Source organism: Berghia stephanieae, chromosome 7 (assembly GCF_034508935.2).
Source record: "Berghia stephanieae isolate SIO BIC M18660-M18661 chromosome 7, UCSD_Bste_1.3, whole genome shotgun sequence".
Lineage (NCBI taxonomy): Eukaryota > Metazoa > Mollusca > Gastropoda > Nudibranchia > Aeolidiidae > Berghia > Berghia stephanieae.
In genome coordinates, this window is record NC_088366.1 from 16,830,733 (window position 1) to 16,856,956 (window position 26,224).

General features: G+C 32.2%; 1 protein-coding gene across 1 annotated transcript in view; it reads left to right on the plus strand.

The window, feature by feature from the left end:
- The window catches only part of LOC144976799 (protein FAN-like), a 38,563-nt gene extending 12,821 nt beyond the window's left edge, over positions 1–25,742 (plus strand). Inside the window, exons 11-31 of the mRNA XM_078921265.1 lie at positions 978–1,071; positions 1,803–1,885; positions 3,228–3,307; positions 4,801–4,894; positions 5,282–5,345; positions 6,666–6,768; positions 7,261–7,330; positions 8,254–8,385; positions 9,121–9,163; positions 9,629–9,846; positions 11,237–11,330; positions 11,893–11,951; positions 12,207–12,274; positions 13,344–13,408; positions 14,037–14,160; positions 14,816–14,872; positions 16,380–16,515; positions 17,075–17,113; positions 17,406–17,508; positions 18,873–18,988; positions 19,652–25,742. Of these exons, the coding sequence (XP_078777391.1) occupies positions 978–1,071; positions 1,803–1,885; positions 3,228–3,307; positions 4,801–4,894; positions 5,282–5,345; positions 6,666–6,768; positions 7,261–7,330; positions 8,254–8,385; positions 9,121–9,163; positions 9,629–9,846; positions 11,237–11,330; positions 11,893–11,951; positions 12,207–12,274; positions 13,344–13,408; positions 14,037–14,160; positions 14,816–14,872; positions 16,380–16,515; positions 17,075–17,113; positions 17,406–17,508; positions 18,873–18,988; positions 19,652–19,743 (1,934 nt within the window). The 3' untranslated portion in view covers positions 19,744–25,742. The remainder of the gene's footprint in view (positions 1–977; positions 1,072–1,802; positions 1,886–3,227; positions 3,308–4,800; positions 4,895–5,281; positions 5,346–6,665; positions 6,769–7,260; positions 7,331–8,253; positions 8,386–9,120; positions 9,164–9,628; positions 9,847–11,236; positions 11,331–11,892; positions 11,952–12,206; positions 12,275–13,343; positions 13,409–14,036; positions 14,161–14,815; positions 14,873–16,379; positions 16,516–17,074; positions 17,114–17,405; positions 17,509–18,872; positions 18,989–19,651) is intronic.
- The last annotated feature ends 482 nt before the right edge of the window (positions 25,743–26,224 follow it).

Here is a 26,224-nt window from a genome sequence, read left to right on the forward strand (position 1 = left end):
AATAGAAAACTCAAAGCAGTGAGTGTAATTGTGGCAATATTATGAGGATGGTTTTTAAAGATGAATCAAGATGATAACAAATGTTTTGGTTTGCCTGATATTTTCACATCGTACTTTTGTATTTTATTGTTGGCTTAACTGGGATTTGAGCCAGAAACATATCTCTTTAGATATATTGAATTATCAAATCTGCGATAAACAAATATGGATCAATCAGGCAATGTCATATTTTGCTAAACTTCTATTGAATAAAAAAAAAGTATTCTATTAGGATTTTTTATTATTAATACAGAGAAATCAGATGTTAGTGTTGGGCTTGTTGTTTTTTGTATTTTAGTTTTGCATCCCTATATTTGAGACAATTTCTTCATTCATTCGATATTGTGTTTTTGATGTATATTACTTATTTGATCTTTTTCTTCTTCCTGATATTGAAGAATAAGCTCATATAGGTGCCGGGCGAAACAACTTGATAATAACCCTGAACAAAGTATCAAATACTAAAACAAAGCAAAACAAAAAAAAACGTAATCAAAGATTATATAGTTTCATTGCTGTTAAAGGCACCACACTCTGGAGTTCATAATAACCTGGTAAATCTGGCAATTTGGTCAATCAGGATGATTTTTGCAGTGATGACCATGTCCAGATTTGAGTGGTCTCAATGTATTACTATTATTACTACTACTACTACTACTACTACTACTACTACTACTACTACTACTACTACTACTACTACTACTACTACTACTACTACCAATATTACTACTACTACTGGTACAATTACTACTACTAATACTACTACTACTTTTATAACTACTACTACGATGAGACAACTATGACTATTAGTGCTACTAACACTTCTACTATGCCCACTGCTACGGTTATTACTACTACTACTACCACCACTTCTACAACTGCTGACGCCATTGTTGATGTTATCATTATTTACCAACTGGGGTCATTCTCATTCTCAGACATCAGCCTTGAAGACACAGGTCAAGCTGACATGACCCTAAGATGGCAAAGTGGAACTATATCTAACTATGACTATCTCCTCTATCTCAACAGGTGAGGGAGCAAAAAGTGATAAATGGCTATTATTTTTTTATGGATACCCAATTTGATTCCATACTTTAACTTCAATCCTTTGTCTTTTGTTCGCCCGTATATAAGCAAGACTATTTAATCTAAAAAGTCTCTATAGCTGGTATCTATTGAGATGTATAACCAATGAGCATCACAAAGACAAGGGCTCTTCAGTACGATGTCAGGGACTGTCTTTATTTATTTATTTTTTTACAAGGATTACAAGAATTTGTTGGCAAGAAGGATTTTAGTCATCAGCTGGAGCGTTTTTATTGATTTTTGTTGTTGTTGTTGTTGTTGTTGTTGTTGTTGTTGTTTTGAAACCATAACATGATAAATAATTAGAAAAGTTGAGAACAAATCAATTTATTACTTCATGCATGTTGGTTTGAAAGTTATTGTCACTAAACTCTTTCATAACAACACGCAAAAGTAATTCATAACATATGTAAACATATGTAAACAGTTCATTGTTTGTCCTTGTCATTGCATGTTCTGAGCCTTTTCTGCTTTGTTTTTTTTTCTTCTTTCTTTTCTTATGACTATAAAATAGAATATCCTATCATCTATCTGAAGCAGTTTGTTTGTGACAAATATTTGATGTGAAAATGGTCACTTATTTAAAATTTCTTTTTATTAGTAAGGTTGTTTGAAGTTCAGTCTTCGGCTCAGCAAAGATGTAAGGAGTTAATTCAACTACATTTTCTCAACAGTTTGGCTGACAGAAGTTTCAACGATTTGACCCAGTATCCTGTCATGCCTTGGGTCATCCAGAATTACACCAGTGATTTTCTAGGTTGGTTTTAATGTTAAATTTGAAACTTCTTATCTAGACATTTTAGGTTGTTCAAGTAAAGTAGTCCTTCAGAGCCATTAGGCCTATAGAGCTGGAGCTTAACCCAGTTTCTGATACATGAAATGTACAAAAGCAATTGATTGTAATCGTTTGAATAGGATGCTAGTCTATCGCAAAATACTTTCTGTTAGATTGAACAGACCCAGCTACCCATTCACTCCTGGGTGGATGAAGTAGTAAAAAAAGATCTCGACTGCACCTGGGATTGATCTTGGCCCCTTTGCATGTGAAGTGAATGCTCTACTAACTGAGCTTTTGGGACCCCGTCCAAAAGATGGTCTTTCAAATCATAATTTCACCCATTATTTATATTTGGACATGTCTATAAATATCGATCTGTAACGAAGTTAAGCTTTATATATAGTTTATAGTTGACACAAAGTATTAAAAATTTCTTCATCTTTATTTTATATTACATGTCACAAGATATTATATTTTTACAATATTGATTGATTGATTGATTGGTTGATTTATTCATTTATGAATTGATTTACTTAGTTGTTGATTTATTTATTTATCTATTAATTTATTAATACATGTATTTATCTATACGATTATTTGTTATATTCATAATATTATCTGAACTATTTGCATGCCAATTGATTTCTTTTTTTACATATTCAATTCACCTATACTTTAGTTATGTTTATAATACACATATGACTGTACTCAATGTTCCTTTTTTTCCGGGCAAATAAACTATTATTATTATTATTATTATTATTATTATTATATTATTATTATTATTATTATTATTATTATTATTATTATTTATTATTATTATTATTATTATTATTATTATTATTATTATTGTTCTTCTTCTTCTTCTTCTTCTTCTTCTTCTTCTTCTTCTTCTTCTCTCTTCTTCTTCTTCTTCTTCTTCTTCTTCTTCTTCTTCTTCTTCTTCTTCTTCTTCTTCTTTTCTTTTATTATTCTTTTCTTCTTTCTTCTTCTTCTTCTTCTTCTTCTTCTTCTTCTTCTTCTTCTTCTTCTTCTTCTTCTTCTTCTTCTTCTTCTTCTTCTTCTTCTTCTTCTTCTTCTTCTTCTTCTTCTTCTTCTTCTTCTTCTTCTTATTATTTTATTATTATTATTATTATTGTTTTGTTGTGGTGGTTATTATTATCATCATCATTGTTATCATAAGGTAAAGGCATTAACTGTCCTTAAAATTTCAATTCCATTGCTGTGGTCCTCGCAATACCGTGATCAGAAACAGGCTTAGTCATTATTTGCCATTAATTGCCTTTAACTATTGGAATTCAAGCAATGTTTTTGTTCCCAGATCTTGATGACGAATCAAACTACAGAGATTTAAGTAAGCCCATTGGAGCTCTCAACAGTAAGAGGCTGGAGACTATAAAGGTACCGGCGTAATGGTGTTTTTATGGGTGTAATTGTTATTTTTATTGCTATCATTTGTTATTATTAAATGATAGGACAGTCAGTACGGTAAATTATCAACATAATAGGAACATTATTATTCTTATCATCATCAACATTATCATCATCATCATTCTCATCATCATCATCAATATCATCATCATCATCATCATCATCATCATCATCATCATCATCATCATCATCATCATCATCAATATCATCATCATCATCATCATCATCATCGTGGTCGTCATCATCAACGTCTTCCTTCAGTGAGTGATAGTGGCATGATGAATTATGCAGGTCATTCTTTTCCACAAAATCCTGTCGTCTACATTTCATTATATGGATGGATAGATTTTTATAATAATAATAGTCAATTCCGTTTAAAACAAAGTCCAACCGTTTACTAAATTCAAGAATTTCAAAATTTCATCTCAATTTTTATCAGATATATAGGCTAAAGAATCAGTAGTGCAGCGTTTTGTGCTTTACTTTTAAAAGTTTTAATTCAAAATGACAACACAAAGTCTGGGTGAGGTTCCCGACCTCCCTAGTGGGAAGGTAGGTACTTACTGTGTCTTCTATCCCCCTGTATCTTCCAATTGCTTTCTGTCTTTGTCTTGGAGTGATATTACTTAGTTTTGTCCTGACCCTGGTCGAAGTTCTTGGCTGGAAGGGAAACAGTCGAATGTATAGATATAGTTTTGGGAGATGATAATTTTTTTCCTTGTAAATCATCTATCTGTTATTTACTGTTTTTTTTTTTTTTTAAACATATGATTTGTAAACATTTGAGTGCATAACTCTTAATGGGATCTTGTGCTTGTGTCTGGGTGAGACTTATAGGTGATCTCAAACTAAGTACACTGATAGTGTGTTTTGGAATCTTCATCTGTTCCCTATTTGAACCATTTCCCCTATGTCTTACTTTTTCCTCGTCCTTTTAATTGTACATCTAGAATGCTTTTACTATCCAATTTTTTCCCTTTTTATGACCTAATATAGCTGATATGACCTAAATGTGTTGCAGTGCTGTAAAGCCTTTAAAAACAACACAATGCAGAACAACAAAAAGTACCATATTTCGTAATATAATTCCATTAAAATTAGTTTGGTTGGGTTATGGGACAGCGTGGCTCAGTGGTACAGTCTATGCTTCGTACCCAAAAGGTACAGAGTTCGATCACCTGCCGCGTTGTGTGGCCTTGAGCAAGTCACACCACCCTAGCTCACTTTGCGGTGCTGCACTGCAGCTGATGCCAGGGTTATTCCAGTCTTCCCTTTCACTAGACCCTAAAGACAAATTTCCCCATGGGAATGAATAAAAGGAATTTTATTATTTTTTATTTTTTGTTTTTTAAAAAAGGCCCAGGAGCCACTCCTCACTCCCTTCCCTCATCAATTACGTGCCTTTCCAGACATGTCATTTCTCTCTGATTTTATTTTTTTTCCCCCCTTATTGTAACCCATAGGAAAGAATGATAGATCTGCCACCAGGCCCCAAGTTCTTGTTCGGATCCCACTACTCTACTCCAGGCTATGTTCTTTTTTACTTGGCTCGAATAGGTAAGAATATCCTGTTCTTTGTTCTATTATCAGACCTGCCTACTCGAAAATTAAAAAAAAAATGGTAATGTTTGAATAATCGTTGTCGGTTAATTTATTGATCAACTATTTACCCTCACAATGATTTGGTATAAATAATCTATTCAAATGAATCTCATAATTTGTATTATAAACTTCAAACTCAGTGCTTGGTCCATCCACACAACATTAGATTTAGGCGATAGGTCACCTTTGTAAAACACCCAAATGTAATATCTGTAATTTTCTTATATTATTATCTTACTGATTTTAATGTATTAGATTGGTTTGTTTTTACATGTATTTAATAGAAAATATTTTCAATAACTTTATTTTTATTTTATTTTTTATTTTTTTTCGTTTTACTAGCTCCTGAGTATGTCTTGTGTCTACAGAATGGAAAGTTTGACCATGCAGATCGAATGTTTAATAAGTGAGTCGCCACACATATTCTTGGTATATTTTTACTTTATGGCATTTGAGGTTAAGTAATAAATGTTAAGATCACATCTATAATTCCATGCATAATGAACATAAAAATAAATAGAATTAAAAATGAAATAAATAAATAAAAAAATAGAAAGAAATTCTCAGCGATCCAATTCTGAAATTTCCTTCCGCTTTAACTTAGATCTTCAAAGTCCCTTGATGCTTTCAGATCTGGTTTGAGACACTCCTTGTTATCTTTGTATGTTTGTAATAATACATTAATTTTACTTTTTATGTGATTTGTCATTTCATGTAAAATTTTACTGCGATTGGCATTGTAAGCCATTTATGTGAAGCGCTAAGAGACTGCTTTCTATGGGGTAAAGCACAATACAAATGCCGTATATCATTATTATTAATATTAAGTACCAGGGATGACCAGGGATGGGTAATTTTACATCATTTGTTTAGTAGGTGACTTTCAAAACGTACTAGTTCCATTTTAATCATTCAAAGAAAACAACAATTTTTAGTCATTTATTTATTTACGTAAAGAGGAAAATACTTGTTCTGCTTACCTCATAAAACAATACTCTCACTCTCAAAATTTTCTCTCGTGATTCTTTGGAGTCCAAATGATAGCTTGAGATTGATAACTCATTTTCTATCAGGATGAGACTTAGGACGTTTTGAAAGTCAGCTGCTCAGTTGTCTCTGTCAAGGGATAAGGCTTTATTTGCCTACAAATTAGAATTATATAAATAAAGTGTAATCAATGCTTGGTGTTTTGGTTTAGATATTTAATCAAATTAAGGGTGAATGGTATTATATGGTAATATATGATGATGATGATGATAATAATAATATTAATAATAATAAAACATTTTTTAAATGATAATAAAAGTAATAATAATAATAATAACAATAATAATAATAATAATAATAATAATAATAATAATAATAATAATAATAATAATAATAATAATAATAATAATAATAATAATAATAATAATAATAAAGGTGCATAGTGATGTATGACTTTACAAATATCAAACAATTTTGTTTCATAGATTTTAAAAACAAATGTATTGTTCAAATCATACAACTTTTTGGAGTTGAATAGAAAACATTAAAACTGATAATTCAGTGAATAGGGAAATACATGCAGCGCATAGCGTGGTGCATGATTCTTGTCAGTGAATAGCAATGATTAGATTAAGTAAAGAAAAAAGAACACTGTTTTGAGATTGGTTTGTGCAATAGTAAAATACTATCCCCACCGATATCAGCCATAACCTCTTATCATGTTTTTATACGTCCACAGTTTGTCGATGACATGGAATAATTGCCTGGCAGGGGCATCAGACTTTAAAGAGCTCATACCAGAATTTTACTCAGGAACTGGAGAGTTTTTGACTCACAGAGGGGTAATTATATATGCAATATCTTTTCTATAATGATAAAGATAATGATGATAAATAAAGATCATGATAATGATGATCATAATAATAATGATAATGATAATAATGATAATGATGATAATAATAATAATAATAATAATAATAATAATAATATAATAATAATAATAATAATAATAATAATAATAATAATAATAATAATAATAATAATAATGATAATAATAATAATAATAATAATAGTAACAATATTAATAATAACAGTAATAATGATAATAATAATAATAATAATAATAATAATAATAATAATAATAATAATGATAATAATAATGATAATAATAATAATAATAATAATAATAATAATAATAATAATAATAATAATAATAATAATAATAATAATAATAATAATAATAATAATAATAATAATAATAAATATGATAATGATGATGAGTCTGCAAAATGTTTTTAAACATCTAGCATATTGTAATTCATTATGCTTTACAGATTGTCAACTTTGGGTTTAGAATGGACTCACGGCCTATTGGTGATGTGGAGCTTCCTCCATGGGCCTCAAGTAAGCGGTTTGACCAATATTGGCTTGTTGTCCCCGCTCTATCTTAATATTGATATTTGTGTCAGTGCATGACATAATCAGTCGGAAGGTCAAAATTTTAGATTTGCATTTTTTTTTTTTTTGCATTTTCTGAAAGAATATGCTCCCCATAGCATTTTAATCTTTATTTGAAGTAAATCGGGTTTTTTCATGAAGTTATGGTCAGATGTATGGGAACGGTATCCAGCAACTTTTCTCAAATTTTATACTTTTTTAACTTGACTAGCTGTAAGTGAAATTAAGCTTTAATATTTCCCGAAGATGTACATAAAGGGGTGATTTAATCATTTATTACAAGAATTAATTTTTGATAAAAATTGACCTTTTAACTAAACTTGGCAATATCTCAGTCCAAACCTTTTCACCATTTGACTGCTTTTGTCATTAATTGTACCATTCTGTAGGAAGAGATATCAGGGACTGGATGTTGTTTCACTAAAATTAGATTTTTCTTTTGAGATATATGAGGCTGTGCCTGATATTCGTTTTTGTGACGTCCACCACATAAATACTTAAATACTAAGTTATATGGAAAAAAAATACTAAGGATATAAATAGTTTTTGTCAGTTTCACTAGGTCAAGTAATGAAAAATAAACTAAAAACTGACGATTCAGCATCGATATTATAGTAGTTATAGCTTTTTGAATTGTCGAAAAAGTGTGGATAAATTTGGTACTTTTTATGTTTAAATAAAATATAAAAATGCAAATATCATATCATATGTAATTAAAGCATATTGTTTAAATTGTGCTTGTTTTTTATTTTAGAATGAAGATTAGATTTTTTTTTTGTTGGTTTTCTTTTTGTTTTTTTTTGTTTGTTTTGTTTTGATCTGAGGGGCATCGAAGTTGTTCTGAGAATTCAATTCTAGCTTTCTTTCAGGTGCATCTGAATTTATCTCCAAACTGAGAGAGGCTTTAGAGTCGGATATTGTGTCTAGAAGTCTTCACAGATGGATAGACTTGGTATTTGGATATCAACAGAGAGGGGAGGAGGCTGAAAAAGCAGATAATTGTAAGTTGTTTCTTTTTCGGTTCACTTTTCTACTTCTTTAGGATTTTTTAATATGCTGTAAAATTGATTTTTGCAAATTGTCAGCTCACTGGTTTAACAAACTGTATGTGATAAACAAGTTTCAATGCTGTAATATAAGTTAGTGTGTGATAAATTATATCCCTTGCCAAGCAGGCACTTGTAAAACATTTGAACCTTATTTGGCACCTCCAAATAATGATAATAATAATAATGAAAGTTATAATAATGATGATGATGATGATTATAATACTTTTAAAAAATATGATGATAATAATAATAATAATAATAATAATATAATAATAATAATAATAATAATAATAATAATAATAATAATAATAATAATAATAATAATAATAATAATAATAACAATTTACACTTATTGATTGCTTTCCATGAGTAAACATCTCAAAATAACGCAAATTCCACTCAGTCCCTAGGCCTGCATTTTTGTTAAGCATCGGACTTGCAGATTTTTCTTTTTTTTTTTTCTTCATTTTTGAAAGCGTTTTGACATACAGCTGTACTCTTTTCATTGATTAATATTGCAGTTCAACTGCTTTTGACAACAAAATATCCATATTTTCAAATGTGTATGGAGGAAAGGAATTAATTTAAGTCAATTGCATAGATAAAAACTACCAAATGGCTTATTTTACACACCATTTTCTTATTCTTTCTTTCTTTCTTTCTTTTTGTTTTTTTTATTCATTTCAGTGTTTTATTATCTGACATATGAGGGAGCTATAGATCTGAACAGGTATGATTTTTCCACAGTATTTGATTTACAGAAGAAAACTAAAAGGCATTAAAGCATTATGGATTTATATTGTATCATGAACATTTTTTTTTGGTATATTTCCTATTTGTTCTTTGTTGACAAGGGACTTTTCCTCAAAATGTTCATTTTTTGTACTATGCTAAAAGTGGTGAACAAACATGAATATAACAGCTTAAAAAAGAACAAAATGCCAAACACAGAACGTTTCGGGATCACACCCTTCTTCTGGGTTTTAAGTCTGAAACATCCAGTGTTTGATATTTTATTCTTTTTTTTTTTTGGAGCTGTTATATTCGTATTTATTTATTACTTTTCACAGGTACTATTTTGGTTATTTTACCTTGTAATTGTAGCTTTGCCATTCCAGGCTTCAGTCAACCTCTATACCATCGATCTATTCTTTCCAAATTTATGTCTCTCTTTTGATCTTTCCCATAAATCCAGCATAAATGATGAGACTGAACGACACTGTCTGGAGACACAGATTCGAGAATTCGGCCAGACCCCCAAGCAATTGTTCACGTCCCCCCATCCCCAACGGTTCACCACACAATCCATTCCCAAGTTATTGTCCCCTCTCTCCATCCCGGAGGCCATACAGACCGGTTGTATTGATGAGATCACCAGCAGTGTGACAGGCACAATGGAGAAAACAAACGATGGTGGGTTTCATTTTTAGATTGCCATTTTGTAATCTTTGTTTTTCAAATGGGAAGGGTTTTTGATTTAACTCTCTCCTTACCAACCTTTTTCAAAAATGTCCTCTAAACTTCACACCCACCCAACACAAAAATATATTTTTCTTACTCAAACAAAAAAGCAAAAAGTACATGGTTTGTATAATATTGTTCAGCAAAACGAGCTCTACAACATAGTGTCAAGTTTTTAAAGCTATAACAGAAAAAAACATTCTTTAAATTTTGTGATGTGCAAAAGAAATCAAAATAAGAAAAATATTGGTTACATCATAACGAATGTGACGATTTTTCTATAGTTGGTAAAGAGAGGGTTAAAACATGAAATGTTGTTGACAGTATTGTCACTGTTGTCATCATTTTGTCTGCAGTCAGCCAATGGTTTTATGTTTAATAAGCAATATAACCCTACTAAACCTAACTGGATGGGTAACACTTTTACTGAAGATGATAAACAAATAATTGAACAAAAATTAATATAACAGCTTCAAAACACAGAACTAAGAGACATGCAATCATCATCATATGCAATTTTCTAGATATCAATGATTCAATGGCATTTTTATTTGAATGGAGACATTACTCTGGATATTTTTCTCTTGCTTGTTGTATGAATCCATGCTTAGATATAAAGCAACTTATTTGAGCAACGGTGATCAGATCAAATTCAAATCATGCTTTTAAAATAAATCAGAAAAACTGTTTGATTATTTTTGATTTGCTGTCCTAAACGAATGGTCAAATTTTCTAATTTTAGTTTTCTACATCAAATGGGAAAAGGTTTCAACTTTCTGAAAAGTTTATGCTCATTACCAGTATGTAATCGGTACTGATGCAGTGGACTCAGCAGTAAAGCATTGACAACCATAATATATATGTATTTTGACCTTAAAAAAACATTAGCAATTTATAACAATTTTCACACCCATCATCACGCAAACTAGGCTAAGAGATTACCTCTTTGCAGTTTAGTTTCTAATAAATATAATCTAATTTTGTTTTTCCAAACATGCACACTCCAGTTCATATGGGAATAAAAAAAAATAAATGAATAGAGCATTTATATCGAGCAATATCCACTAAACATGCTCAAAGTGCTTTACAAGGGGTCCCTGGCCAACAGCAACACTTACATGTAGGACAGGACATGACACCTGTTAGGCGATATTACAATTTTTTCGGACAGAGACAACGCTTTAAAACAGACAGGTACTCATTTTACACCCGAGTACGGTGAGTAAAGAGCCTTTTCCAAGGGCTCAACTACGCACCGATCAAGACTCGAACCCAGGGCCTTCCAATAGTCATATACATTCAGAGTATTGCAGTTATTTCATTATTATGAATTTATTTTCAGGTTCAGATCACAACTTGAGTTTATCATCAGGAAAAGCTCAAACTTTGGACTTAGAGAAGATCAAGCCATATCTACAATACACTCTCCATAAAGAGTAAGTAACCATATATCTTTTATGAATGGCCTAGCAAGGTACACACCAGCCCGCCAAGTGGTATTGATGTGCGTTTCCATTATATTTAAAAGTCTGGTCCTAATGGATATCAAATTTACAGATTTTAATTAATTAATTTATTATTATTTTCTTTTTTTTTTATGTCATTGTCGGATTGTTAATGCATGGATGGTGAGAGTGATAAAAAAATCTTCTCATGGACCAGGTAAAGGGAGATAATTTAGCACATTAGGGGATATTAACTGGAATTGTCCATGTGTCAATTATAAGTCTATTTTAAAATACACTTTTTTGTGCTTGAAGTGTATTATGTTATTAATTTGGATTTTATATCCTTAAATTTTCTATATCTTCTGTTATTGGTACCTCATTCTATTTTATATATCATAATTTACTAGTGCCTTTATAAAAAATTTTCCTTTTTGATTTGATATTTCTTTTGTATATTTAATACTCATTTTAGACATAATATCTGTCAGCATTGTGTAGACGTGGTGACAACACAATTCCCCTAACAATACTTGTTTTCTTTCTTGAACAGTTCTGTGACCGAAGTATGCATTTCTCCTGACGGTCTCAGCACTTTTTCTGTTTCACAAGGTAATCAAAATAATTCATGAAATATTATTTATTATAAAGCCTTTTTGTATATATATTTTTTTCTTTTGGATTAAAACTATTTTTAAGATATTAATATTCGTTAAAAGACAGCTCTCTTATGAAGTCTCTCTGCAATATTGCTGTATGTTTTTCCTTTGTAGCTAATTTTATTACATAGCAGTAGTCCTCTAACACTGGATGACGGCTTGTATGGCATTCGTTTTTTTAAAAAATGGCATTGTTTGTTTATTTCAGACAGTTTCCTCAAGATGTATTCTCTTGAAGATCAAAGACAGCTGAGAAGTGTCAATATGTCTTTAATGGTAACACACTTCTTTTATTTGCTGTAATTTTAAAACAAATTATACTTCCATTTAATGTCGTTACCATGCTTTTCAAAATTCTCTTCATTTTATGAGAACCTAACGTTTACAGTTTCATAACAAGAAATTAAGCGAGTAGAGAAGTGCCAGAAAGACAATAGAGAATAAAAACTTTGCTACAATGGGGATCCAAACCCATGACCCACTGTTATGGCACCTACGCCAAGATGAGGTTATAACTAGGTCATTGATTTGATTTCCCATCACCACAAAGTTTATATTCTCTATTATTTTATTGCATTTTTCTACTCACATTATTTCTTGTAATTATCAACATAAGTGCCTGCTCCACTCATAATTTACAGTTTAAGTTATCTAAGACAAATTTCTGTTGATCCAGATAGTGCTTGTCATGGAAAAAATTATCAGCATGCAGAGAGACAAATAAGTTTAATGCTGACACACTCTAACCATGTAACTGCGGCGTCATCTGGAGGATATGCGATGACCCACAGGGCTGATGAAGACTTTCATTGACACCAAAAAAAATATATTCTAGCTAACTTTCGACTCTTAAGACTAAATTGTGTTTTTTTCTCTCTCTCATATATTCAAAAGTGCCATTTTTATTACTCTATGACTTTCCAAATGAAAGTAGGCCCTCAGGAAGAGGTTTATCTTTTTTTTCGCAAAGTATTCCACCCCCTTACAAACTCATCTACCCAATCACTGCTGGGTGGACATGAGGGTCAGAAAAAAATCTTGACTGCACTCGGGATTGATCCTGGACCCTTTGCATGTGAAGTGGGTTCTCCACCAATTGACCTATTGGGACCCCCTTCACTCCAACCCCCCCCCCCCCCCCCCACACACACACACAAAAAAAAAACCCCCAAAAAAACCGGCCTTAGCAAAGGTTTGTCATGATTAGTTTTCATGTACTCAGATATTCTACCATAGTAAATAATGCATGGATTATGTTTCTGATAGCAATAGCTGCTCGGTTATCTTTTGAATACAATTTTCAATGGAATCATTTTTCATATTGTCATAATAATCTATTTTGCAGGCCTTATCATCATGTGAGGTGATAAATGACAAGACGATTGTCGTTGGATGTTGGGACAACAAAGTGTAAGTTAACTGCAATCAAAATTGTTTGAATTATTTATTATACAGACATTTTTATGGTCTAATGGAGGGCTGCCTAAATCCCATCTGTGGTGCTGAAACAAAGAAAAGTTTCTTCAAGGTTTGGAATCTTCTCTTGAGTCAAGTGTGAAAATAAGAAGTTGATGAAATATGAAACAGTCCAACATATATCATAGTTAAAGACTGATTGAAATTGAAAGGCCTACAATTCTTTAAACATCATATATATATATATATTATATATATATATATATATATATATATATATATATATATATATATATATATATATATATATATATATATATATATATATATATATATGTGTGTGTGTGTGTGTGTGTGTGTATGTGTGTGTGTGTGTGTGTGTGTGTGTTTTAATAGTATTTTACCTAACAGACCCTGCTACCTTATCACTGATGGGTAGACAAGTGGATCAGACAAAAATCTCGAACTGCATCTGGGATCCATCTCAGTCCTTTTGCATGTGAAGTGAGTGCTTTACCAACTGAGCTATCGGAATACCCTATCTCTCAAAATAAAAGTCATTGTTTTTTAAAAATAATCCCAATTGTATGTTTTTTATTGTTTTTTGTTTTTTTCTTTACAGATACTTTTACAGCATTGAATATGGTCGTGTGCTGGACACATTGAATGGACATGATGATGCTGTGTCGTGTGTCAAATGGAAAGCTGGAAAACTTTACACTGCTTCCTGGGATTCTACAGTAAAGGTGAGACTATAGATACAGAGGAGAGTTTTATATCACAATCCAATCCATATTGTGTCAGGCAGACGACGCCCTCCTTTTGTAACATTAGTATCTGCTTTAGGCAAATGGTTTGCCATACACAGTTGGACTGTATTGATTCATTTCAATTTTTACAAACATAAAACATTTGAGGCAAGGTTCCTGATTGACTTAACTGACTCCTGACTCTTTGTTTCTTTGTGCCTTAAAAGTATTCATTAAATACAGATGTCCGCTCTAAAATGTTAAACTACATATTAAAATTAATGGAGTCCTTGCTAGACTTACTATATGTACTACAACTGTTGATTATATTAAATCTATCAACTCTATGTGGAAAAATGAAAGGGCAAAGGTGCAAAATATATGGATTACCATTACACAACCCTCTTTTTGTTCCTAAAAATAAATATTAAAAAATAGTTTTAATTGTGTTTTTGTAACTCTCTATGATCCTTTGAAGACCGAAGATTGTTTTGTTTTGTTTTGGTTTTCTCTATGTATTAGCCATTTTTGCTATTTATACTATTTATTTATTTATTTATTTATTTTTAATATTGAATTTTAATATTATATATATTATATTTTACTTTTTCAAAAGTCACCTCCTTTTTTCATTATGACAATATCCACTCAGGTCTGGACTATGGACATGTCTTCAACCTCAAGCAGCTTTCCGATGCCAGAATGTATGGTAAGTCATTTAGATAAAGTGATTGCGATCAAGCAGCTTTCCGATGCCAGAATGTATGGTAAGTCATTTAGATAAAGTGATTGCGATCAAGCAGCTTTCCGATGCCAGAATGTATGGTAAGTCATTTAGATAAAGTGATTGCGATCAAGCAGCTTTCCGATGCCAGAATGTATGGTAAGTCATTTAGATAAAGTGATTGCGATCAAGCAGCTTTCCGATGCCAGAATGTATGGTAAGTCATTTAGATAAAGTGATTGCGATCAAGCAGCTTTCCGATGCCAGAATGTATGGTAAGTCATTTAGATAAAGTGATTGCGATCAAGCAGCTTTCCGATGCCAGAATGTATGGTAAGTCATTTAGATAAAGTGATTGCGATCAAGCAGCTTTCGGATGCCAGAATGTATGGTAAGTCATTTAGATAAAGTGATTGCGATCAAGCAGCTTTCCGATGCCAGAATGTATGGTAAGTCATTTAGATAAAGTGATTGCGATCAAGCAGCTTTCCGATGCCAGAATGTATGGTAAGTCATTTAGATAAAGTGATTGCGATCAAGCAGCTTTCCGATGCCAGAATGTATGGTAAGTCATTTAGATAAAGTGATTGCGATCAAGCAGCTTTCCGATGCCAGAATGTATGGTAAGTCATTTAGATAAAGTGATTGCGATCAAGCAGCTTTCCGATGCCAGAATGTATGGTAAGTCATTTAGATAAAGTGATTGCGATCAAGCAGCTTTCCGATGCCAGAATGTATGGTAAGTCATTTAGATAAAGTGATTGCGATCAAGCAGCTTTCCGATGCCAGAATGTATGGTAAGTCATTTAGATAAAGTGATTGCGATCAAGCAGCTTTCCGATTGCCAGAATGTATGGTAAGTCATTTAGATAAAGTGATTGCGATCAAGCAGCTTTCCGATGCCAGAATGTATGGTAAGTCATTTAGATAAAGTGATTGCGATCAAGCAGCTTTCCGATGCCAGAATGTATGGTAAGTCATTTAGATAAAGTGATTGCGATCAAGCAGCTTTCCGATGCCAGAATGTATGGTAAGTCATTTAGATAAAGTGATTGCGATCAAGCAGCTTTCCGATGCCAGAATGTATGGTAAGTCATTTAGATAAAGTGATTGCGATCAAGCAGCTTTCCGATGCCAGAATGTATGGTAAGTCATTTAGATAAAGTGATTGCGATCAAGCAGCTTTCCGATGCCAGAATGTATGGTAAGTCATTTAGATAAAGTGATTGCGATCAAGCAGCTGAAATTCTTTAACAGGCTGGTTTGATTTGAGTCTTCTAGGATCATTCTTAGAAAAAAGGCAAGAGATCATTTCACACCGATATTTTTGTTACCTGTTACTACCTGTTGAATTCCATATTTCTTTAAAATGATTTGGATATCAATTTTACGCCCTAATTTGCAATTTACCCGACTTTTTAAAATACTTGGGTGCGACAGCTTAATGTCTGCTGGTTTGGATATGTGACATTTGTTTGTATTTTCTTCTCAGGCACAGCTAGACCATGACGAAGGGGTGACGTGTATGGAAATTGATTGTGATTCGGTTGTCATGGTAACAGGTTCTAAAGATGGCCATCTTGCTTTGTGGGATTTGACTTGTTTCTACACACTTTCTTCACTTTTAGGTAGGTCACTTTTTGATGTCGTGGAATATTTGGACGAGAAGGATGTTTTGAAATGAGAAAATTGTTTGAGATGTACCCCTATATAATTAATTTTTGTTTTTCTCTTTTTTGTTTGATAATTCTTATTGAGTATTTTATCACAAGACATTTCCTTCATTTCACAATTATTGAAATATTTTATGTCTAGATCACCGTTCACTTTTTAAATAAAGGGAAACGATTTGCATTATTTATCCTTGTGAATTAACTTGGAACCTTTTTCTTTTGTTTTGTTTTTCATGTTTTTTACTTTTGTTTGAGAGAATTTGTCATTCAAATGTTGAATGTCTTGTAGATGGACCAGTCATATGGCTGGGAATGGTTTCGAATTCTTGATACAGTTTTTTAAAACATCATTTTTATTACATGCGAATAAATTACCTGATGCACATTCTGCATAGCACAAAAACCATGAAAGTGTGTAATATGGTATTGATATTTATCAGCTATTTCTTGAGATAATCTAGAATGGTGTCCATGTATTTCATGTAAAAATTGGTATTTTAAAATTATTTTTCAGTCCATTCAGGCCCTGTGACAGCATGCCTGTTGAGTTCTGGTGAGTTTATTGCAGTCTGAGAAGAGTACGAACGATTTTGTGGAAATGTTTGATTAGATTATTTTTTTTTTTTTTTCACAGCTTAGTTAAAGCATCATTAGTGGTCTATTATCACATGCTTTTAAGATTATTATTATAATTGTAAATAAAAAGATGATAGTAGTAACTTTGATGACAATTGCAACATTGACAACTTCGAGTGTATTTAGATTTGAAAATACAAATTTTCAACTCTACACAGCATTTGATTATTGTAAAGGAAAATTCATTAGATTTTCTTTATTTTTCTCAGACAAGCGTCGTATATTTTCTTGTGGAGACGACAGGTTGTTAAAAGGGATTGACATGGAAACTATGACAGAAATACTTATCAAAGATCTAGAATATCCAATATGGTTAGTATTACAGGGCTTATTTATCATTCTGAATCCTGTTTCTGAAATGTCTGAGATGTTTTTATTCCTTGTAAGGATAACATGACAAATTAAAGACAAAAAAAAATCTCCAGAGCATTTATATGGAGAAATTTCCACTAAATGTGCTTAGAGTGCTTTACAAAAGATTACGAGCCAACAGCAACACTTTACATGTAGGAGGCGAGGAGACATGATGACTGTTAGGCGCTATTACAATTCCTCCTTTACGCACTCCCAGCCAGACATGTAACCGAATTTCCTTTAAAACTGTACACATTACTAATTGTCTTTTACTAAACTTCATATTATATTCATTACTACCTATAACCAGGTACTCATTTAAACCTGAGGTGAGTAGGATAATGTGTGTAAAGTGCCTTACCTAAGGACACAAAGCCAGGGAAAGAGTTTTTGCATGCCTTGTCACTCATCTGATCATCGACTCCACTTAACATTGCTTGACTTTGTGACAAATTAAGACACTGCAGTGTTTGACTACAGACCATCACTTGAATTGCAAAGTTCAAATCGTAACATGAAAGTCCTGATTTCTATTTTGTGGATGATGTCTCTAATGTGTTATTGCTTTCATTACTTTTTTCGTTGTTGAATCAAGTTTTTTACAGGCTATTTTACTGTAACGTAACATCACATCTTACCTTCTTGTGTCCCACAAATCAATGTGTTATTATGTTGGAGCAACTAGATGAAAATAAAGAGAATTTAAAGTCATAATAAAAAATTTAAAAAATGAAGTTTCTAAAGAGTAGAAAATAGAACCCACTCTCCATCAATGGAGGCATTTGTTTCAACTTAAATTTTAGAAATTCGGGTTAAAATTTGATTTCAAGCATCAGGTCCACTCTGATGTAATACTGTTTGAAATGAGTTGTCACATTTTTCACCTAGAGATCATTTACAACAATGGGGTTCAGATATCAATGAAGCCCAAGTCGTAACAAAGTTGCTGTTCTTGTGATGACATTGATTAGGCCTGAAATTCGCCAATAGAATTGGGTAGCTGCGAATCGGCTTCAGTCGAGGAGCTGCCTAACGGCAAGTGCGTTACATCGGTGGGGTCTAACTTCCTGTCCAATATGTCCATGCTGTGGGCAAGAACCCGAGACGGCAGAGCATCTAGTCGAAAGGTGTGTTGTGACGATGCTACCAGGCGGGTTTGTGACGGTGCACGAATGCGGACCGGACTTTGCTGATTGGGTCGATCGTCATAACATAATAATGTGAACCATTAGAGGCTGCTGCCAATAGAATAAGAGAAATAATGATTTAAAGGTAATTAATTCTTGCGTTTAATATGTTATTTTGCTCTTCTCCTTTCCCAGCTGTATGAGTGTGACTGGTAAAACATCACTTCTGTTGTCAGGAGATAAAGGGGGACGACTCTGTGTATGGGACATGGATAAGGGGCAGATAACTCAGACCCGCCAAGCACATCAAGGTAGGAGTTTTGTGACTGGAACGAAAATTATAATTAGGAGTTTTAAAAACTGAATGGCTTAAAAATAGGCTCATGTGTTTTTTAAAAAAAACCCAAAGTCCACATTGCGAGGATATTGTTGTCTTCCTTGTCAATACACATGAATGTGGACAGGCATTGCTAATACTATACTGATATATTAATTTCTATTAACAATAAACTTGTCTGCTTGTTAACTCTTTTAGGTCTCTCCTCTGCTTTCGACACCATAGACCATGGCATTTTATATAATCGATTAAACATCAAAGGCACTGTACTAGAGTGGTTTCAATCGCATCTTAGATTTAGAACACAAATTGTTGAAATATATGCAAATTTTCAGATGAATTTTATGTAATGTATGGAGTACCTCAGAGATCTGTCCTAGGGCCTATTATTTTTACTCTTTATACTCAGTCTTTTTCTATAAAAAAAAAATAACAGCCATTATATTATGAACTAGCAATTTTCTGCTGACGATACACTCATTTATAAAAGTGCTACTCCTGAAAATCATTTTCTTTTACCGTTGCATGTAAAACACTTAAAAACATAAAAACAAACAATGTGTTAATGAGAGAAATACTAAGAAATTATTATGGTATAAAGTTAAGTGATTGGAAATATTTTATTTCATTCCAACAGGTCCAGTAACGTGTATGGATGCCAGTCATAGTGGATCTCTCTTGACAGGAGGGGGAGATAGAACAGTTATATTGTGGAAACCAGATTTGTGACAGACAGCACTCTGAGTAGAGAGTGCCTGACATCTTTTGAATTGAATGTTGATTACAGATAGAAAAGGCAATAAGATCAGATTATTAGTGTTAATGCTTTAATGATGTAAACGAATTTTTTTTTTTTTTACAAAATCATATTTTTTAGATCCAAATAAAAAAAATCCTCTTTAGGGGGGAGGGGGGAGGGGAAGAATCTGTTGAAAATTAACGAGTGTTATTAGTTGTACTAGTTACATGTTATATAAAATAGAAATTAGTTCCGACTGTCAAAACATATTTTTACTCTCATCTGTTAAGAGTCCACAGAGCAGTTACATGATAAGAGCAACAACATTTACATGTTAAGAGCAACGGCACGAACAAGATACCCTTGAAAGTTTTACAATATATTTTTGATATTATTGATTTTTTGGGTTATTTTTGGGGAGTTAAAATAGTATGTTGATAAAACAACCTGTGATGATGTGTGTTGAACATCACATTCCTTTGAATGTTACAGTGTTTTTATTGGCTCTCTGTTTTTTGTTTTTCTGATCCTATTCTGAAAAAGTAAAGAATTTGGATTATTTTTCTTTGTTTTACGAATCTAGATTTCATCAGTTTATTTGCATCCCTCGAATTGGGAAGTAAAACTTGGAAACTAAATCCATGAAAATTGATAATGCCATTAAGCTTGATTGTTGATTATGATTTCTTTTTACAGAGCTTTCAAAATGGAATGCTTGTCTCAAGCTATGCATCCTGGTATCATATATGCCAAATTTCGTGTTATTTAAATTGTAACTTTATATCCATTTTCTGAATATGACATTTTGTATAAAATGTCTAAAGAAACAAAATTGATGTCATATTCTTTATTTTTAAAAATTTATTCTTTATGCTTATAATGATTAAAGATTAGAATATTCTCTCGTGTATTTTTTAATTAAACATTTAAAACTACTGAAAGACCCCAGTTTCACTGTGTGTTTATGAGATTTGGTAAATATTCAAGTGAGGCAGACTGGATGTTTCATTGTTGTTGTTTTTTTCTTCTGATCACACTTTCAATTAAATTCTATTGTCTTACTTTTTCCAGGCACAGACTCCGTAGTTTTACAAGGGCTCTCATACTCTTGAAAATAATTTTTGAAAAGCATTTAGCTATATGAAGAAACCGTGTATAGCTTGTTGGAACAGCTTTTAGTTGGTTTTGATCATTTCATGACAATTATGATGCATTCTCTTAAAATTTGCTCAATATGATGTTAAAATTAACTCAAATCTACAATTAAATAAGTTAAAGCTACTTATGACACATTTAACTGCAGCACAATGCAAAATGCTTTTATTCTTTAATTTTTTTCTTTTTCTTTTTTAACTTACTGGTTTTCCTACCCTCTCCTACAAAAACAGTGATATCTCAGAAACTAAATAAGATATAATCTGTAAATAAAATTTCACATTTTCAGGATGAAGGTTTGAATGATACTGAGCAATAATCATACTTTTCTTTCCTGACATGTCCACAGTTTTTTTTACCCATATTGACACATGATTAGTCAAGCAATGAATATTTAATGAAAAACAATCGAGTCATCTTTATTAAGGGTTTAAAGCTTTTAAAGCAATTTTCATTTTATTTTATTTGTTTATTTATTTTTTTATAATTATTCTATAAAGGTGACAAGCAGTATTTCAAAGTTTATTGCGAAGTTCAGACCTTTAAAAATATATTCGGAAATGTTTGTGACATTTTAATTTTCTCTTCCCCAGATTTGCTATTTTCAAATGCTTTTCGTACTTAAAAAATGAAAGTTTTTTCTGATTTTCTTAGGGGTTTTTTTTTTGTTATTGATGATATTTTAATCTTTTAAATAAAATTTTTGATGTGCAGTTTTGCAATTCTGATTATTATGTAAAACTTTTTAAGCTGTTCTTTTGAATTTTGATTTCAACAAAAAATGTCATGAGCTTATTGATCTGTGATCTGTGTACATACATGTTATTTATTGATGATATACCACCAATTTATGCTGCACTCAAATTTATTGTTTGATCCAAATCTGCACATGTATCAGGCATGAGTTGGTCTGAAGATCGATTGTTTGGGTGCTAGATCTCTGGAATATTCGGGATTTCCCGTTATTTCTATAGTCACATTTTGACATTTCCGGTTGTCTAAAATTGCCGGCTTTAAAAAAAAAAGTTTATTAACTTAATGACAAACGTTCTTCACTTTATTATATGCTAACCATTTTTCATTCCTAATCTGTAATCATGTTTAGAATTTACACATATTTTGTATTTTTATTCTGTGATGATCAAGTATAAAACAATGAGAAAGTAGATGAGGGGTTTCAATTTAAATCACAAAAACAAAAGATGGGGCCTTTGTTCCGTATTGTCATTGTAAAAAAAAAATAGATGATAAATGAGATACTAAAGACGAATGTGAGATGAGAGCTTTAGTGTTGTTGAGATGCATAAACAAAACAGTTCAATTCTGGGACTGGCTATAAATCGTTATATTCATCATCTATTTACTTGACAATTAGGAAATTGAAAACATCCTTATCATTTGTCTTCGTGAATTGAAGCTTCTCATTTACTTTTTCATCGTTTATTTTACTTATCCAAGCTTCAACCTACAACTTTTACATTTCAGTGTTGATGAGAATGCTTCCAGTATTAATTCTCAGAGCAAATCACTAACCTATTAATAATCCAATGAGTTATTTGGACGTAATTCAGAATATTATTAAAAAGGTTTTATAAATTAATACATCGATTAAAAACATCTACTTAATTCTTTTGCACATGATAGTTCATACGCAGACAACAGCTGTTTCACTTTAGTTTCTCTTCTTGCTCTGTTTCAAATGAAAACCTTTAGCAATCAACGTTTTTTCCTATTTTGCCTCATCTAATTTTTTTCTCTATCTTTCAAAACTAAATCTGCAGATTAATTTAAGATTTTTAGGGTGATAGGTTGAAAAAAAAAAGCTTTAGTGCTGACAAGTTTGAATGTTTTCTCCTCTATTAGTGACAATTTTTTTTATTAAAAGAGGCATAACTTGGATTATGGGTCACTTTGTATAAGCCTCAAGGATGCTCTTTTCCCAGCTAAATCCGGAAAACAGGCATTTTGAAATTTTCTGGCTGATCTTGTTTGGTAAAGATGAGTTGACTTTTTCAAAGATGAAAGCATTGGCTGTTTATGGGCAACTGTTAAGGAGGGGAGTTAGGTGGATATGCATCTTTTTCTATGATTTAAGGGTGATATTATTTGATGACAAGTAGCTTTGCACGAAATATGTTCATATATGCACTTTATGAGAACATTTTCAGGCTGTAAATTTTTTTTTAGCAAAGATCATCCCTGAAGCCTACCATGATTTTTTACTGTGGCTATTCTGTGCCTTTATGTTTTACTGCAACTGTGTACTCAACACAGCCAGTATTCATGATGTAAAATAAAAAGTGATATATTTATAACTGTTGGCATGTTAAAGAGCGAAAATATTTTCTTATGTAATCACAGTAAATGAATCGAAACTGAATATTGATAATGCTAAATATTGAAATGTATCACGATTTAACAAATTTATCCATGTATGATGTCACTGTTATGTGTTTTTTCTTTTATGCTATTCTTGCCAGGGTTTTATTTTGTATCCGTTAATTTTGGTAGTGTTTTTTGTGGTCATTGTTTCACATCTCCAATATTTTCTTTGCTGCATTTAAAATTGTTGTCCATTTTGTGTTCATTTTTTGATTATCTTGTGGATTACGTTGTCTCCTTGTAAGGAGGACTACCGTGATAATCAGGGATTTTTTCTCCAGTAGATTTACTTTTCCTTGTTGTCTGCAAAGGGTATTTGCTGTGTTCTATCTTCCTATTATCTGCTTTCCGAGTTGCTTTCTGTCTTTGCCTTGGAATGAGATTGCTTCTCTCCCATAGTGGGCAGGGAGGTACATACTGTCTTCTATCCCCTTATATCTGTTTTCCAACATGCTTTCTGTCTTTGTCTTGGAATGAGATTACTTGGTTTTGTCCTGGCCCTGGCCAGAGTCCTAGCTGGGAGGGAAACGGTCAAATGCATAGTTATTGTTTTGGGAGATGGTATTTTTTCCCTTGTAAATCATCTCTCTGTTATGTATTATTATATTTGTTATTTTTAATTTATATTGTAAACATTTGAGTGTATTCCTCTTTGTTGGATTTTGTGCTTGTGTCCAGATGAGACTTATAGGTGCTCTCTTTGATAGTGTGCTCTTGGCATCTACATCTGATCCCTATTTGTTCCCAGTTCCCCTATGTCTTACTTGTTCTTGGGTGCTTTATTTGTAATTCTATGACTTTTTACTATCCCATTTTCTTCCTTTTTACTGGCGCTGATATAACCTAAATGTGTTGCAAGCGCCGTAAAACCCTTAAAAACAAAAAAAAAAACAAAAGCAGAGATTGCTTCATTTGTCCTAGCCCTGGCCGAAGTCCCTGGCTGAGAGGGAAACAGTCGAATGTACAATGAAAGTTTTGGAAGGGGATATTTTTTCCTTGTAAATCATCTCTCTCTCACGTACTGTAATATTTTTATTTTATTTTGAATATCATGTTTTGTAAGCATTTGAGTATATTCATCTTGGTGGGATCCTGTGTTTGAGTTTGAATGAGACGTTTAGGTGCTCTTGGAATTTACATATGTTCCCCATTGAACATTCCCCTTTGTCTTACTTATTCTCTTGTGCTTTGAATAAATCTAGACTTTTTTGACTATCCAATATTCTGTCCTTTTACTGGCGCTGAATTGACTTAAATGTGCCACGAATGCTGTAAAACCCTTAAAAACAAACAAGCAAAAACCACTGGATGATAAATCTTTATCATATCCTTTTAATGCTGTTTAAGTTTAAGATATATGGATTTTTCTTTCTTTGTTTATATATATATTTTTGTTGTTGCTCTTTTCTTTTGATTAGAATTGTATGAGAGTAACTAACGACTCCACTCTACGCTATTATTTTTATATATTTGGTTAAAGCACTTTTTGTGCTAGTGACTCTTTGCAAAAGAGCGCCTGACTTTAGAGTAGGGAACAGTGTCCCTTCCTGTGCTGGTGTTGGCATCACCAGTCCCGAGCTGTGCTATCTTTTCTATTGTGTCCGTGCTATATCATTTGTCCTTTCCTTGTGATTTTGCTGGTCCTTGTTATGATATGGGACAATTTGGTCTTGGGGTCTGTCTCTCGTCTTTTGTTGAGAGATTAATTTTTTTTGTGAGAGGTGATATTTTTTTTCCCCTTGTGTCCCCATTGCTTATTTAGTCATTTTTATGTTCTTTGATATGAATCAAATGCAACTGTTTTGATCCCTGGCAGTGTTGGGTTGGGATCTTTTGGCTAATCATTCGAAATTATATCCATGTGTTCATTACTTTGTCTTCCACGGACTGTTTTGGCAGACTGTGAACTATGATTTTCTCTGGCTTCATTCAGTTATTATTATCCTGGTGACAATATTAAGACAATATGCGACCCATCTTCTCAAAGCAGTATTATGTCGGATGAACTAGGTGATAGAAATCGACTTTAAAGCCTCAAATATAAAACTTTGGCTTAATTTCTATTCGTTATAATGGAGAAAAGATACAATTTCTTACACTGAGCATAGCTAGAAGACAGTATAGTATTTCTTATCATTTTGATTCTATATTCACTTTTTGGTGTCCAATTCAACCCTACATAATGCCTTTTTGAGACGGCTGGTCACATTTGAAGTTGCGTGAGGCCAAATTTGTATTCTGTGAAAAGATTGTGGCAAAAAAATATGAAAAGACTTTAATTTGTATATTTATGTGTTATAAACAACCACACTCATTGCAATGTAATGACAAGTCTTTCTTTAGCTCCTATAGAATTTCTGTAATTGGTCCATCCATGAGAAATATGGAGATCTATGATGGACAAAAGTTCGCAGAATGAAGATAACAGGATTCTTGTATGACAAAAAAAAAATTCTTATTATCTTTGACCATTTCTTTTAATAATGTATGATATTCACGATGGGCACAAACATTGAATATCTATTATTTTCTAGTTGACTATGACGTCAACTTAACCATCCTAAATAAATGACAATGTCATTATTCACCAATTTGGTTGAAAAATGGATTACTTCTATGCGTTTTGTGTGAAAAAAAAAGTGCTAAAAAAATGTGAAATTATCTCCAGTTGTTTGGAATTTACACAATGTGTTGACATCTGGGTGGGGATCCTGACCTCCCATAGCGGGCAGGGAGATACTTACTGTGTCTTCTATCCCCTTATATCTGTTTTCCAACATGCTTTCTGTCTTTGTCTCGGAATGAGATTACTTGGTTTTGTCCTGGCACTGGCCGGAATCCTAGCTGGGAGGGAAACAGTCAAATGCATAGTTATTGTTTTGAGAGATGATATTTTTTTCCTTGTAAATCATCTCCCTGATATGTATTATTATA